The 17,816-nt window shown below is 34.7% G+C and overlaps 1 protein-coding gene and 1 pseudogene across 1 annotated transcript; one reads left to right on the top strand and one right to left on the bottom strand.

The window, feature by feature from the left end:
• Positions 1-1,482: 1,482 nt before the first annotated feature.
• Positions 1,483-3,718, bottom strand: LOC144565471 (putative inactive receptor kinase At1g27190 pseudogene; annotated as a pseudogene).
• Positions 3,719-15,198: 11,480 nt separating this feature from the next.
• Positions 15,199-16,671, top strand: LOC144554642 (uncharacterized). Its single transcript, XM_078302965.1, has 2 exons — positions 15,199-15,656; positions 15,770-16,671. The coding sequence occupies exons 1-2, from the start codon at positions 15,315-15,317 to the stop codon at positions 16,433-16,435; spliced, it is 1,008 nt and encodes a 335-aa protein (XP_078159091.1). The 5' UTR covers positions 15,199-15,314; the 3' UTR covers positions 16,436-16,671.
• The last annotated feature ends 1,145 nt before the right edge of the window (positions 16,672-17,816 follow it).

The raw sequence follows: 17,816 nt of genomic DNA, 5'->3' as shown, positions 1-17,816 counted from the left end.
TATAGATTAAATTAGGAACAATATTAACTAATAGGTTATACAGGCTTAATTGGTACTCAGTCTTAATTAATACTCCAAATATAAATAATGTTGGCTATAATTACTAATGTTTTGTTTCTGTGGAGCTTACGACAAAGAAATATACTTTACTCACTGTTTCTAAAATTCTAAATAGATTCAGCATCAATGGGAACAAGACGTGGATTTGTTATCTGTGAGTCTTTTCATTTAATATAAAAGCATCTTTTTGGCATTAACTCTTTGTTCCTCAATATGTAAGGGAATTTTTTTAATTTTTGTTCTTTCTGATATATAGGTATCAAAACGGAGATGGGCTATGGTGCATTGCAATGCATGGAGGGGTTTGTGCATTGGACCATAAATCTAAAATTCAAAATTCAAATGACCGATCCAAACCATTCATCTTGTTCTCCATATTAATATGTGATTGGAGACCAAATTTACATTTTTCTGAATTTTTTTACTATTTATTAAGTATTTTACAAAATTGTTGATCCAACGGTGGCTTAACAAAACAGTAAAATCAGCAGCCACCGTTGGATCAACAATTTTGTAAAATACTTAATAAATAGTAAAAAAAATCAGAAAAATATAAAATTTGGTCTCCAAGCACATATTAATATAGAGAACAAGATGAACGGTTTGAATCGACCATTTGAATTTTGAATTTTAGATTTATGATCCAATGCACAAACCCCTCCATGCATTGCAATGCACCATAGCCCATCTCTATCAAAACGCTTTTATTCTTCGTCTTTTCTGCTGTTGCAATGACCTATATGACTGTTGTCTCTCGTCAGCTCTATGAACCAAACCCAATTATAATGCAAGACTTGATGAAGAGGAACCAGCTGACTTCTCTGCTTCATCCCCTATCCAATATGTTCCTTCTTGCAAGGCCACAGACTTCCTTATTGCCTCTTACATCCCATATCCAATCATGATGCTTCTGCAGAAGGGGGACCAGTTCTTAACTTTTGTGTTGTTTGAACAAGAGTAGGGAATAGGTGTCGAGTTTGGAAGGAGCAAGGCCAGTAGATCAATATTCCGTAAGAAAATTAATGATGCTATCAAAGCACTGATGGACGAAGAGGAATGTCAAGATAAGAAGATGAGACAAATAGGAGTAGTTCGTAACGAATAAGGTGGATGAAAATTCAAGCTGGAGTTTGTCAAGAGCTTGCGAGGTCTAGCTGCTGGTCCGGAAGAATATATGAATTGAGAAAATTATATATTGAGAACCAAGTTTATATGGAAATTTTGGTTATGAATTATATATTGAGAACCAAGATCTTCTTTAGTTTCTGATGGTGATGGATAATCTCATTGTCTAGTTTTAAAAAAAAAGTGCTCAGCCACTGTCTAGTTTTTTTTTTTTTTAAAAAGACAACATGGATCCTTGGAAGGATCTAACATACAAAAAATATCATTTCTCATTAATCGTACCATATATCAATACAATACTAAGATGAAAAATTGAGAATGAAACTTCAAATTTCAATCTTACAATGTATTCAAACAAAGGTTTGATCATTCTTATATCAACTACTCATCCAATCGATAGAGCAAGGGGAATTCATCAAAATACTGAGTGCAGTGGCGTAGGCCACCAATCTTCCTTAGAGACTTGTATACACAATTCATTGAGAATCTCTCTTCAGGGAGACCAGCTAAACAACCAACTGCAACCTTATAATACTGTAAAATCTCATGGTCATATCCTTTCCCACAGAGTGAACTATCAACTGCATCAATTATCCTTCCCTCTTCTTCTAGGCAGTTAACCCAGTCAACCAAATCCAAGTTTAAACATGTGTCTAATCCATTATCATCCATTGCATCAGTAGGCTTTTTCCCTGTCAGTAACTCAAGCATCACCATCCCAAAGTCGTACACGTCAGATTTGGTACTGTAGTCCCCAACATACTCAGATGCATTAATATCTGCTAAGCAATAGTTTGTTAGTCTAGGCTCAAAATCATCATCAAGGAGGATTGACTTAGAACTGATGTTTCCATGGACAAATGGTCTTCCTAAGCCGTGATGTAGCCAGGCGACACCATAAGCAACGCCTATTGAGATCTTGAGCCTAGCAGGCCAATCTAACAAACAAGGATCAGCATGAATTAAATCAAATAGAGGATCACCTGGCATGTTCTTGTATAAGAGTAGCCGGTCACTCCCTTGAGTACAGAACCCTAAGAGAGAAACAAGATTGGGATGGCGTAATCGACCCAGTAGATCCATCTCACAGTTGAAGATCGCATCGTCTAGTGGACAGGATTGGAGGCGCTTGACAGCGAGCTCGGAGCCATCTGTAAGAATGGCCTTATAGGTGGTTAAATTCAATGTGTCTCCAGCCTTTATGATAAGATCAGGATTGAATTTGCCAACAGCTGCCACCAGGCTCCGAACAGTCAATGGGACAAGTGGTTTCTCAAAAAGGGTAACAGTTTCCTCCCCTTTGCTGCTCCCACGAAAGAAATAAAGCAAAAGAAGGAAACTGCATGCAAAACCAAATGCACCAGCAATGATATTTATGGAAATAAAGATGGTTAAACTGATAGAAAGGGGATTGCAGTGGTGACAAAGCAATGGATTTCCCTGGAAAGAACTTGGAAATGAATAATATAACGGATCAGGTATAGAACCAGATAGCTTATTGTAAGATAAATCAATGGTTTTGAGGCGATCCAAATGAACTAGTGATGAAGGGATAGAACCTGAGAGGTTGTTGGATGAAAGGTTCAAAGAGTTGAGGAATAGGCAGTTCGCAAGCTCTGAAGGTATGCTTCCAGACAAAGCATTGGAGGAGAGGTCAAGGGAGACAAGGAATGGGAGCCAATCACAAAGAGCAGGTGGGATGGAACCTGAAATCTTATTAGATGATAAATCTAGGGTAGTGATAGAGCGACAAAACTGCAGTGATGGTGGCAATGAACCGATCAGGGAACAGCTCGGAAGATTTAAAGCAATTATACGGCTCTCCCAAGGATTCCAACATAAGACACCTTTAAAGTAGCATAGGAAACCATCTGTGGTATCGGTGAAGTTCCAAAAGCTCAATATACCTTCAGGGTCTTGCAGGCTGTCCTTCAAACCAAGGAGACATAACCTGTCATCTTCTCCAGTAGTTAAATCCTCTGCCGAACTTGGTGCTGCCACTAAGATGGAAAATATGATCAAGAAAATGCCCAGGCCAAGCTTCATGTTGACAGTTAGTGAATTGTTCCTTCCGTAAAAGTTTAGATTAGTTTCTAGTGTTCTTTTGGAGAGGTTTCACAGAGGGCGGTTTGGTACACTTTCAGCATAAAGAATTTGTAAGTTTGGAATGAAGACTGGTCAACTTGTTTTATTTACACGTGACAATTTACTTCTTTACTCATAGCAACGACTTAGATCATGACTTGTGCATTGACTTCTCATTAGGAAGGAAGACTGGTCAACATTAGAAGGACTTGGACAATGACTGCTCATAACAACTTCCAATTATAGACTTAGACCATGACTTCCAATTATATTATTTCTTATTTTAAACTAATAGGCTTATAGGCCTCATATTCTTCATATTATTAAATTTGGCCCTAGATTCATCATTTGTTTGTATTTTCTTTTTCTTTCGGAATAGGAAACAAATGTGCCTACCTAGTACCTAGAGTAATATCCATTGTGCCTATCCGTTGAAAAGAAAAAATAAAAAACAATAATTGGAAAGCAACTACTTCAAGATGCATAATATTCATAAAATAATATGGAGTAAAAGTATAAAGTTACAGGGGTTTTTTTTTTCTCCTTTACAACTAAAGATGTATTTCACCTTAAATTTTTTATGTATCCACCAACATTGCTATTCTTTCAAAAAATGTGACAGTACCATTTTAAATAATGAATTTAAAACATTTTAGTTAGTATTATTCATAAACAATTACGGTCCACAATAACAGCAAGTAATTGATTTTGCAATGCACTATGAAACAGAAACATATAATTCCAACGAAGGTAACTTGCAAAATATCCTTCATAAATCATAATTTTTTATTCTGCTTATTCAGTCTTCCACACATTATCTTGTTTCGAATACACAAGCCCATAAAATCACTAGAAAAGATTACAGAGAAAATAAAAATAAAAAGGACAATCAATAATAAAAAAAAATTCTCCCATTAATAGAATATATTGATTTGTAGTTTGTCATGATTATCTCCTTTGTGTGTGCTGTGTTGGTCAATTGGCTTTGGCTTCCTCGGAGCCCTTAAAAGAAATGGTGGTCTTAATATGATTAGAAATAATTTGTTTTATAAGCTTAAATCAACTGCCAAACAGGTTTCTAATCAGGGGCAGAACCAAAAACTTAAACAATCACACAATTAGAACTTTATAAGTTGAGCAAAACCATACAAACACTTTTAAAATACTATTAAGTATGAATGAGAAAATTACTAACTTGTATTTATGAGGTGGCTTAACCAACCCTGCTCCCTTTAAATCTGCCCCTTTTTCTAATAATATTTGTCAGTCCAAATCCATTAAAACCTAATTAAAAATTAACAGCGACATTTTGTCACAGATAGATGTTTAAAGTGGAATATATGTAAAAAGAGAGGAGTTATAATTTTCACTTTTCAGCACCTTAAACACAAGTTAAATTATAAAAAGAGTAAGATCAAACTTGGTACTTTGAGAGGTCATAGCCGCGCATAAAGTTATGACAAAGATGAAAACAGAAATTGTCAAAACCCCATGACTGTAATACCCCTTGTAATTTCTAAATGAATCCCCCATGAAATTCAGTTCAAAATAAGATCTGCCTTAGCGAAATAAGCAAGCGTACACGGGCACCATAAAATGCATCAATTTTATAATTTTATTCAATACAAGATACTTATGTAGCAAACTGTCAAATATGATGCCAGAAAATGCGGGATGATAGATGCTAACAAAAACCCCACATTGCAATTAAATTAGAAATAAAATAAAAATATTAACATTTAAAATTTGAGAAAGCTGCATTAAGAAATATTGAAGAAGTAAGCGTGAAACAAAGTCTACAATGCAGTACAAAATCAAAATTAAGAAGACGATTTGCAAAACAGAAAACCTTAACTAGATTGGGGGAACTGGGAAGGAGTGAGATGCAGGAAACGCGAATCCGATCGACCTTGCCATCATGTCCAGATTGGTTAATTGGGATCAGGAAGGAGCGCGATGCAGGAAACGCGAATCCCTTCGACCAGCCACCGTGTCCAGATCGGTGGCTTCGGGCTTCGGCCTAGTTTTAGCGTGTCAATTAGCGGGATTGAATTAGAAAGGTTAGGAAATAAATATTTCATATTTTTCACAAATATTCGACCTGTGACTCTGTGAGAGATTGGAACGAAGTGGTCCACTGTATTGGGCTTTTAAATTAGGCTTGATGAAAATCTTGTTTCGGCCCATTACTACTTTACTAGTTCTCAAGTGGCACTAGAGTTGAAACCTAGTGCCTGTTGATTTTATTTCCATTATACACAAGTAGGGTCGCAAACGGATCGGATAGTGTTCAACCCATATCCGTATCCGTATTTTTTTTTCGAATACGGGATCGGATAGTAATCGGATACAGATACGAATCGGATATTAAACAGATACAGATACGGATTGGATATTTTCGGATACGGATATAATTCAGATTTCTAATTCAAAATATATATCTAATTAACTTGTTACACCATTACAAAACATATATCTTATTAATTAAAATTCACTAACATAACTATAACTTTAATTAAAAATACCAACACAAAAGATACTCTTTAAAGATATTCTAATACAAAAGATAAATAGACACAAAAGAATTCTCTCAAATCTTAACATATCCGGATATTCGAAAAATTAAAATATCCGGATCCGGATAATTATTCGTATCCGTATCCGATTCCAAAACTCAACCCGTATCCGTATCCGAATCAGCATAAAAAAAATCCGTATTCGTATCCGAATCCGCAAATATCCGTATCTGAATATCTGAATCCGCAAAAATTCGGATTCGGATCCGGATTCGGACGGGTAATATCCAACCTGATTGCACCCCTATACACAAGGGTAATACCATACTCTAAAAATTGGTCCTGGACTCTTGGCATTCTCAAAATTTATAGGTCAAGTGGATTTTGATGCTTTTGATAAAGAAAGATGACCAGCGTAGATTGGTGAATGTCAACCGGCACTTCTAATCACAGTGACAATTGAATAATTCGGGTTCAGTTTGGCGGGGTCAAAATTTCGTGATTTGGGAATAATTCGGGTATGATTCGGAAATGATTCAAAATTAGAGATCCCAGTTCCACAAGAGAGTAAAAATAAAAAAGTAACCAAAAAAAATGTTCTAGGAAAAATTCGGAAAAGTTCGGGAATAATTCGTATAATTCGAAAAAAAACTCATAAAATTCGTACAATTCGCAAATTATTCGCGAACAATTCGGACCGGTAATATCCTACCGATTGCACCCCTATACACAAGGGTAATACCATACTCTAAAAATTGGTCCTGGGCTCTTGGCATTCTCAAAATTTAAAGGTCAAGTGGATTTTGATGCTTTTGGTAAAGAAAGATGACCAGCGTAGATTGGTGAATGTCAACCGGCACTTCTAATTACAGTGACAATTGAATAATTCGGGTTCAGATTGGCGGGGTCAAAATTTCGTGATTCGGGAATAATTCGGGTATAATTCAGAAATGATTCAAAATTATCAAAATCAGAGATCCCAGTTCCACAAGAGAGTAAAAAAAAATGTTATAGGAAAAATTTGGAAAAGTTCGGGAATAATTCGTATAATTTGGAAAAAAAAACTCGTAAAAATCGTACAATTCGCAAATTATTCGCGAATAATTCGGTCAAAGTTCGGTCAATCGAATAATTCAGCGTTCAGTTCATCATCATAAAAAAAAAAATTATTCACAAATCTTGTGAGTATCCTTCAAATTTTACACGAGTCTAACCATGTAGAATTAATACTCATGGTCATAGATCAAAATCAATTCGGTGTCCATTTAAAATACAGGAGGTCTATCCACTTTGAAAATTCGAGTCTGATTAAAATGGACGCCACAGATCTCAATCTACACGGTCAAGTATATATTGCACTGGATCTGATTTCCAACTCTACACGGCTTATTAGAAAATGCACGAGCAATTACAGCAGAATTTCTTGCTGAGCCAGTACGTGTTTCATTAGTACCAAGTACTTGTGATCCTCGGTAAACGTTCTTTTAAGAATACAACCGTTGAAAACTTCATTTTTATTATAAAACAAAACAAAACAATATTGGGAAGAGGCTAAATCTTATTTCTATATTATCTCTATCTTATTGTCCTCATACAACCACTTACAAAATCTATATTTATAGACTAGAAAAAAGCAAATGAAAAGCCATACCATAGAGTTAATACAAAAATTATCAAGGAGAAAGTGGAGAAGGTGGAGAAGGTGAAATGTCTACCATTATTATTTCATAACACTCCCCCTTAGATATTTCACCTTATATTATACACTATTAATATTGTACTGCAGGACAAATATTAATTTGGTACTTCAGGACCAATTTGAATTAACTGATATTTCAGAATCAGTTATGCTACCTGATTAAAAACCTTACTAAGAAAACCCAGTGGGACAAAACTTAGTGAAGGGAAAAAGAGTGCAGCGTGTATAATACTCCCCCTCATTATAATGTATATCTTTTAAGCGACGGATGCCGATCTTCTGTGAAAGTTGCTCAAAAACTTTTCTTGGCAATGATTTTGTGAATAGGTCTGTCAAATTATCGCTTGATATGATTTGACAAACATCTATCAAGCCATCCTTTTGTAGATCATGAGTTGAGAAGAATTTTGGCGAGATGTGCTTGGTTCTGTCACCTTTAATATATCCTTCTTTAATTTGAGCAATGCATGCTGCATTATCTTCATATAGTACTGTCGGGCTTCCTTTGATTGACTCGAGCTCGCATTCCTCCTGGATGTGTTGGATCATTGATCTTAACCAGACACATTCTCAACCAGCATCGTATAGAGCAATTAATTCGGCATGATTTGATGATGTTGCCGTCGGTGTCTGTTTTGTCGATCGCCATGAAATTGCAGTACCGCCTTATGTAAACACATATCCAGATTGTGATCGGGCTTTATGCGGATCTGATAAATATCCTGCATCTGCATACCCAACTAATTTGGACTTTGTATCTTTTTGATAAAATAGTCCCATATCACGTGTCCCGCAAAGGTAATGAAATACATGTTTAATTTCGTTCCAATGTCGGCGTGTTGGATGAGAACTATATCTTGCTAGTACATTTATAGAAAAAGCAATATCATGTCTCGTATTATTAGCAAGATACATCAAAGCCCCAATTGCACTTAAATATGGTACTTCTGGACCAAGAACTTTTTCATTCTTTTCTCGGGGACGGTAAGGATCCTTTTTATATCAAGTGATCGAACAACAATTGGTGTACTCAGAGGATGAGCTTTGTCCATATTAAAACATTTCAACATCTTCTGGATATAATTTGATTGATGGACAAAAATACCATTATACAAATGCTCGATCTGCAGGCCGAGACATAATTTTGTTATACCAAGATCTTTCATTTCAAATTCTTTCTTTAATAATTTTGCAATCTTTTCGATCTCTTCAGGAGGCCCAATGATATTTAAATCATCAACATATAGTGCAATAATTGTAAAATCTGAGTTTGATCTTTTAATAAAAACACATGGACTAATTACATCAGATTTATATCCTTCTTTTAAGAGATATTCACTAAGTCGATTATACCACATTCGATCCGACTGTTTTAGTCCATATAAAGATCTTTTCAACTTTATAGAATACATTTCTCGAGGTTTTGATTTCAATGCTTCAGGCATTTTTAATCCTTCAGGGACTTTCATATATATATCATTATCAAGTGATTCATGCAAATAGGCTGTGACTACATCCATGAGGCGCATTTGAAGGTTTTCAATGATTATGAGACTGATTAAAAATCTAAGAGTTATTGCATCCACTACAGGTGAATATGTTTCTTCATAATCAACTCCTGGTATTTGTGTAAAACCTTGTGCCACAAGCCTTGCTTTATAACTCATAATTTTATTTTTCTCATTCATTCTGGATTTACTAGAGTATAATGTATCATTTATAATTAATTTTGTTCCTTCACGTAACAAGATACAAGCCCTTCCGGAGCCCTCAATTAAATCACTAATGCTAGAAATTGTATTTACATGTGTATTAACATGTGTCCTTTAAAATAAAAGAATGCAATAATAAAAATACAAGAATAAAAATAAACTACTTTTATTTAAACTTGTTTGCATGTTAAAATTTTAAAATAATCTAAACTTTTATTAAACATAAACATAAACTTCTATATTTTATTCTCTCTCTTAATAAAAGTATCTATTTCTTCACGTACTACAGGTACGTGGCCAATGATTTGCAAATATGAAAATATCCACTTGTAACCTACAGGGTTAACTTCTTTCGGGTTAAGACTACAGGTCCAAAAATATTGCGCTTTTCAAGCGAATCTAATTCAGCCTTCAAGGCATCCTTCCATTTTGGTCAATCATTTCTGTGTATACACTCTTAATCATAATCACTAGGTACCGGAGTTTCTTCTGGAACTTCATCAACCTCTTCTGGGGTTTTATCAACTCCTTCAGGAGTTCCACTATCAACCTCTTATGGGGTTTAATCTACTTCTTCAGGAGTTCGACTATCAACCTCTTTTGGGGTTTTATCTACTTCTTCAGGAGTTTTGGCACATCAATTGCTATAGCATATGCAAAATATTCATTTCGGTTCCATATTGTACCATTTTGTACATAGTTTATTGAGATCTCATAATTACTAGGTTCCTGAGTTTCTTCTGGAACTTCATCCACCTCTTCTAGGATTTTATCAATCTCTTCTGGGATTTTATTAATCTCTTCTGGGATTTTATCAGTAACCTCTTCTGGAGTTACACCAATTGCTTTATTCTGCTCTTTCTTTTTTCGTAGATTTTTATCTTTGGAACCAGTTGGTCTTCCACGTTTTCTCTGTATAGTAACCTCTGCTGGGATTACATCAATTCGAGCAGTTGTTGCATTTAAAGCTGGTACATGTGATTTAGTCACTATTTTTGTATCTGTAAATGCATCTGGTAACTCATTTGCTATTCTTTGCAAATGTATAATCTTTTGAACTTCCGATTCACATTGACCACTTCGGGGATCAAGATAAGATATTGATGATGCATTCCAAGTTACTTCTTGTTTTACCAGCTTTTTTTTTCTCCTCCTAAGATTGTAAATATTGTCTCATCAAATTGACAGTCAGCAAAACGTGCTGTAAAAACATCTCCAGTTAATGGTTCTAAATATTTAATAATTGATGGAGAGTTAAAACCAACATAAATTTCTAATCTTCTTTGTAGTCCCATTTTTGTACGTTGTGGTGGAGAAATTGGAACATACACAGCACAACTAAAAAAATTTAAGATGGGACAAGTTTGGTTCTCTTCCAGAGACCCATTGTAATGGAGAAAATTTATGATATGCAGTTGGTCTTAATCTAATAAGTGCAGCAGCATGTAAAATGGCATGTCCCTATGCAGAAGATGGTAGATTACATTTCATAAGTAATGGTCTAGCAATCAGTTGCAATCTTTTAATTAATGATTCAGCTAAACCATTTTGTGTATGTACATGAGCCACTGGATGTTCTACCTTAATCCCAATTGACATACAATAATCATTAAATGATTGGGATGTAAATTCTCCTGCATTATCAAGCCGGATTCTATTAATTTGATAATCCGCAAAATTTGCTCTCAATTGGATTATCTGTGCTAATAGCCAAGCAAATGCAACATTTCTTGTGGCTAATAGGCAAACATGTGACCATCGAGTTGATGCATCAATTAAAACCATAAAATATCTAAATGATCCACATGGAGGAGAAATAGGCCCACAAATATTTCCTTGAATTCTTTCTAAAAATGTAGGAGATTCATTTTCAATTTTATTTTTAGATGGCCTAATTATCAGTTTTCCAAGAGAACATGCTGCACATGATAAATCTTTTGATAATATTATTTTCAGGTCTTTTAGGGGATGTCCATTTGTACTTTCAATTATTTTTCTCATCATAATGTTACCTGGATGACCTAATCTATCATGCCATAGAGTAAACATCTTTGTGTAAAGTAACTTCTGGTTACTTACTATATTTGATTCTATTGGATTTATGTTCGTACAATATAATCCAGAGGATAAAGCTACCAGCTTTTCCAATATGATCTTCTGGCCATATTCAATAGATGTAATTTGGAGATACTCAATATTATTTTCAGTCATGGTTTCAAGATGATAACCATTACGTCGAATATCTTTAAAGCTTAGTAAATTTCTTCTGGATTTATAATAAATAATGTAAATATAAATAAAATATAAATAAAATAATATGTAAATTGCATGAATAAATAAAGTTAAATATAACTTCAGGTTATAATAAAATATTTATTTAATAACTTCCGGTTATTAAATTACTTGATTGTGCAATTATAGAATTTAATTTGAAATAACTTCGGGTTATATTTTCATCTAATGATCTATAATAACTTCTGGTTATTATATTGATTTTATTTGAGAATTTATAATAAAACTTCAGGTTTTTAATTGAGAATAATTCCAGGCTATTATTCATCCAGTGGCCTATAATAACTGCTGGTTATTATATTAATTTTATACTAAAATTTCTAATAGAACTTCAGGTTCTAAACAGAAAATAGTTCCTGGCCAAAACAGATAGTTCCTTCTTCTTGATAAAATCACGTCGCAACTTGACTAGAGCAAACTCGTGCTGATAACGTATTATAAAACAAAACAAAACAATATTGGGGAGAGACTAAATCTTATTTCTATATTATCTCTATCTCATTGTCCTCATACAACCACTTACAAAATCTATATTTATAGACTAGAAAAAAGCAAATGAAAAGTCATACCATAGAGTTAATACAAAAATTAAATCAAGGAGAAAGTGGAGAAAGTGGAGAAGGTGGAGAAGGTGAAATGTCTACCATTATTATTTCATAACAATTTTTATTATTATTATTATTTTTTTTTTATGCATTTTTGCATTTTTTTTCAGGTTAAAAGGCGAAATCCAGGTTAAACCTTTGATATATATTTGTTCTTTCGTCCGTTGGATGGCGCGCGCGCGTGTGTGTGTGTGTGTGACTGATCAGCTTGGTGATGATAGTATATAGAACTGAAGAGTATAAGTTTAATTATTTATTGTCGGTACGTGTTTTCCTATTTCATTGGATATTCTCGGATGGACACTTGCAGGTCAAAATATCACGCAAATGTCGGTATGGTTTTTTTTTGTTTTGTTTTTTTTTACTGACACCGACATCATATTCTCACCCTTCTTCTTCAACACTGCAAATTTTCACAGCCTCGTGAAGAAACTCACTATTGTTCTTAAAAGCTTTCTTATCCACACCTCTTGAGGTCATGGCAGCAGTTCCTGCATAAATAGAATACAAAAGAAAAAAAAGGCTTCAATATGGCTACATCAATTATATATTTATATCTGAAGTTTTTAGTATCCACATTTGATGTTGATTTCTTATTTAGATAAGTTTTTACATGATTTAGATATGATTTCTGATGATAATGACATGATATTTATTGTTAAATTTATTTTAAATGTCATATTGAAAAATCTGAGAAAAAAATAAGAAAAGGTTTGAAAATAATGGTTTCTTTAGAGTTTAGGGTTTAGGGTTTAGGGTTTAGGGTAGAGGTATTGGAACCATGCAAAGACGCTTAGGGGATTTTCAGACTTGATGAGTAAAAGGAAATAGCAAGCACCAAAACCATCAGATGCTCTTTTAGATATTTATTAATTTGGTAACCTTGCAAATTAAGCTGGAGCTACAGCTTGCACCTTCAAATGTTTAGTCAGGTTAATAAAACACCCCTAACTGCAAGTATAGAAACAGTGTAAATATGCATACGATGTACAGTTCGAAGAATACAGATAAGTTAGAAATGCAACATGCAGAAATGACTGCTATTTGATTCCATGTATGAACTTACAAACACACACAGAAATTATGCACCTGATAATATGGCCAATGAGAACGAGAGTCACGGATAGTCTGCAGCTCGGAGAAATCCCGTCTCGTCCGGTATGTCAGTGCTCGCCCCTAAATCATCTGAACAACGGATGATGATTATTATTTATAAGTTTATCGTAATGCAACAATTACTTTATCCAAATAAATAAGTTCCTATTTATTATTATTTATCTAAGCCCAGTTCTATTTATTCTGGCTTGCAAGCTGTCCAAAAAGATTGATTCAAAATCAACTAAATTAAATTAAAGTCTCAAGTCAAAGCACCCGAGTTCATTTCAATTTTAGTTTCTTCTCTAGCTACCGTAGACCCAACCATTTATTTCCCATCTCCAAATTTTTATTTCAACAGAGTCCATTCCAACTAATAATACCAACTTGTGCTCTGAGAAATCCCGTCTCGTCCGGTACTCCAGTTTTGAAATTTATAAAGATAGACCTTCTAAAATATGAAACTTCACAGTTAAGTTGATGGAATTTGTATCAGTAAATACCAGAAATCTAAATTGCTTTATAACAGTAAAAATATGAAGCTAGTACAAGGCCTTGTAAATCAATGCCACATTAAAAGAAAAGTGATGTGGTGGAGAGTAGAAAAATAGAGTCCAGATTCGATAAAGAAAAATCACAAAAGTTCCGTGTATATCAATACTTACTAATTCCTTTCTAATTCATTTCAACATTAGATCCATGTGTGAATCAACCTCATTCTTTCAAAGTCAACCATAATTAGAAAGGAAAATGATTGGCTGTCAATAATCATTTTAAGATTACTAACTCTAATCCACTAACCATTCAAGGTACTGGCACAACATATACCCTAAACCCAAACTCTCAAATAAGGAACTCGGAATTGAATTAAGTTGAAACTCTATTCACAGACAACACAACCCAAATTATCAAGCCTAGCAATTGTGTGTTGACTGCCAACTGCAATCGGGTTCAAACCCGTTATAGAATCAATAGAGAAAAAGAGGAATATTCATAATTTCTGTGACATTACTCCATCTCAACTTGTTTTCCTTTTTAGTTCCACAATTTTGGTATAAATTTCAGTTTCATTTGGAATCTCACAGAAATAAAAAGGAGAACAAGTTCGTATCAATCGAATGAGGAGTAATTACAAAGGCCTACCTTGAAAGCATAACCTAAATAATTATACTATTCAATTCCCCTCTTTCTGTAACGTAACAAATGCAATTGCCATACCTTTGAATTAATTCATTAATAAAACAAAAGAGAAGTAATTTAATCGCAACACCTGAACAAAATGAGGTTATAATACTCAAGCAAGGCAAGACCTAAAACAAACTCTATAACCTTCCTATTAACTACTGAATTCCAACTTGAATTAAAGAACAGCTGAAAGGTAGAATACTAGAGTTACCTGCCATTTGTAGAATTCTAGATAGACGGGGGAAACCGAGTCTCATGCAGATCCAATATGCATAGATGCTTCAACTTCTGAACAGATCTGGTCTGGGTGGATGATTGTTTTTGAATTTTCAAAAAGATCATGGTAAGGTCAGAATTTTGAAATATCAAGATGGTAACTAAAAAAAATTCCAACTTTGTGGACGATTGTTTTTGAATTTCCAACTTTGTTTTGTTGTGAATATTATCATAAAAATAAAAAAATAAAACTAAAAAGAATTCGCATCGAATTCCAACATTTTTTTTTTTTTTGTGAAATATTGTATGGGCCACTTTCACGTAAAATAAAATATGCCCAGATTAAAAGAAGTCCACGGGCCTTTGAACCGAACAAAATGAAATAAGAAAATCCGTATGCACTAAAGTAACTCAAATTTTGTGTTTCACTTCGGTCCATCCGATCGAAATCTGGGCCAATAACCGAGCTAGAATTCACGGATCCTTTTAATATTCGTGCCAGATAAGATTGCACTGTCCAGATCAAAACACAAAATTTGGGTGACTTCAGGGGATACGAATTAATTCAACCACATCAAAATTCCAGAGATGATTTCGGGTGCAATTTCCTCGTCCATTACTTGCGGTCTCGGCGCCTTTGTTCATATCACAACCCTAACCCTAACCCTAGCGCGATACAACTACTTTTCTAATTATCTACCTTTCCCATCTTCGCGGATCTGAAATGGAGACTGAAGTACCTCGTCAAAAGGAGGATGAACGAAAGGAGGAGAAAGCCGTCTTGAAAAAAGAACAGGCTACAGAGGTGGGTTTGCCATCTACAATCATTAAGTCCGCGGCGACAGGAAGCAACGACAAAGGAATCGAGCCTGTGTCAACAGAGATTTCTGAGGAGTCTAAGCCACTAGGTGCATTTTTGGTGGAGATTGCTAAATTAGTTGTCTTGGTTAGGGAACATCCAGCTGTTGACCACTATATCTATGGAGAGATTTATGTACCGACCAGATACAGAAATGTGATGCTTTTCAAACGCGGTATGAAAAATCCACAGAAAGTCAGATCTTATGTGAGCCACTCTACTCTTATTATGTTTGTAAATCTTGATGAATTTTCATTTAATAACGAAAACAATTGCATCCATGTTTATAACACATGATTTCTTTGAATTGGAGAAAATAGGGTGGTAGACTGATGCTTGAGGGCCCGCTATATCCTCTTAAAGGTTATGATAGATTGACCTTCATGGTAGATTTGTGGGAAGATGGAAAGCAGGTGCTCAATGGGTTTATAGATTGGTTTGGTATGTACAGCAAACAACAAATGAAGCTGTTAAACTCTTGGCAATATCTAGATTTAAAAGAGAATAAGGCATGGTTAAAGGTGCACATGGTGGCTTACTCTAATGCAATTCTTGCAAATGTTGAATTCAAACTCAGAAAGCGCTCAAAAAAGAACCACCCTAATAAATACAGCATCCATGGGATGATCTATGCTTCAAACAGCAAGAGTCCTGATGTTGAGATTTTGCTCTTTGATAAGAACAATGATGAATCCATCGAAGTTTGTCACGGCGATGTCATTCCCCTGATGAGGTCTATGATAGCTGTGCCTTTGAATACCTGCCTTGAATTTGGTGTTCATCTGCCTCTCCTCTCAAACTACTTCCTTACTTGTGAGTTCATGGCATGCAAGGATTATGGAGTTGATGTTAAAAGGATGTCAGGAAAATATGGTATGATTGAAGTAGCCGTCACCTGGGAGAGCCTCTGGGGTCATTCTCTTCGAACTGGGAAATTGAACTCTGAATTCGACTATCACTTGGACTCTGATTTGGACTCTGATTAGTATTTGGTGACATTTTGGGTTCAGGTGTTTAAATGAAACAATGGTTCAATTGACGATGAAACTGTTGTTGCTTTTCTTGTTTCATTTCATGTTTTCATCAATTTTGTTCCTTTGATTGTATTCAGGTATTAATTGGTGTAATTTCGTGTGATTTTGTGATGAAACAGTGTTCAGTTGACTAATTGGTGTTATTTTGTGTGATTGTTGTGATGAAACAGTGCTCAGTTGACTATTAACTCTGTTATGGTTCCATTTTACGTTATGATAAATGTTGCTCATCTGATTTGATGCAGGTATTGTTTGTTGTGTGATACATCTGGTTGTGTAATGAAGGTATTCTCTCTTCTAGCCTGTTATCTCTCAGGTTTCTCTTACCTTCATTAAATAATAAGAGCCTCTCGTTGATGTTTTGCTATTGCTTACTCTTTCATGTGCATTTTATACTGTTGTCTTTCATAATTCTTGACTTGGGGTCATTTTGGAGAGTTCATGTCCTCTCAAGTACTGTAAAACCTAGAATGGGCTTGCCCAAATGAATTAATCAAGCTGATTGGCTGATCAGTTTCTCTCTAAATGAAATTGCAAGGGAGGTGGGTTTTAGTGTTCTTTTCCCTGTTTATTTCCATTCCTCCTGCTTTTTCAACTCCCATCTTGATCCTTTCACCTCTTATTCTTTCACAAGTATTGGTTTTCTTGCTACTTACAAATTGCTTTTACAAACACTCCTTTCCATTTTTATGATCTTGTTCTTCAACGTGATTGCCTTTCTTTTCATGTGAAAAATGCTGTCATTTTCTGTTATTTTATAAAATAGGAGGGTGTCATTGCAATTTTTTTCCTATTGTTGCCTATTATTGAGTATTTGGGGTATTTATTGTGCAAAAAATTGTTGCATATTGACTTTGCTTCATTTTTTTTTTCATCTTTTAGTACTGTACAAGATGTTGCATACCTTGTTTGGTAATTATTAGACACGGGAGATGATTTATTACATACCCCATATGTATAGTGCAAATTGAAGACATAACTGCAACCCTACTTGCCCCGAAGGTTTATTTCTCTCGTTGGGCATTTTGGTCAGTTATGTATAAGCATGTAATTTTTATTATATTATAGTATTAATTTTGGATCCCCATTTTTATTATATTATAGTATTATATTTTGGTCAGTTATGTATGGGCATCACTGGAGCGGAGAATGGGTTTCAAGATCATGGTGCCAAATAACGATAATCAGATGCTATGGATGCAATCGTGGAATCGTGGAATGCAGTGGGAAGAAATCTAAACTAGTATCAATGGTTGTTGCTATTCATGTGTGTGGTGTGGGAAATCTGGAAACAGAGAAACCACAAGGTTTTCAATGAGAGATGTGCCGCAGA

Source organism: Carex rostrata, chromosome 1 (assembly GCF_964058835.1).
Source record: "Carex rostrata chromosome 1, lpCarRost1.2, whole genome shotgun sequence".
In the NCBI taxonomy this organism is placed as follows: domain Eukaryota; kingdom Viridiplantae; phylum Streptophyta; class Magnoliopsida; order Poales; family Cyperaceae; genus Carex; species Carex rostrata.
Note: the sequence above shows the minus strand (reverse complement) of the source record. Positions and strands in the feature narration are given on the sequence as shown.

What these genes read in the sequence shown, in the direction of transcription:
- LOC144554642 (XM_078302965.1), top strand. Translation starts at nt 15,315, where the DNA reads ATGGAGACTGAAGTACCTCGTCAAAAGGAGGATGAACGAAAGGAGGAG. An exon ending in CACAGAAAGTCAGATCTTAT is followed by an intron (nt 15,657 to 15,769) that starts GTGAGCCACTCT and finishes TGGAGAAAATAG; the next exon opens with GGTGGTAGACTGATGCTTGA.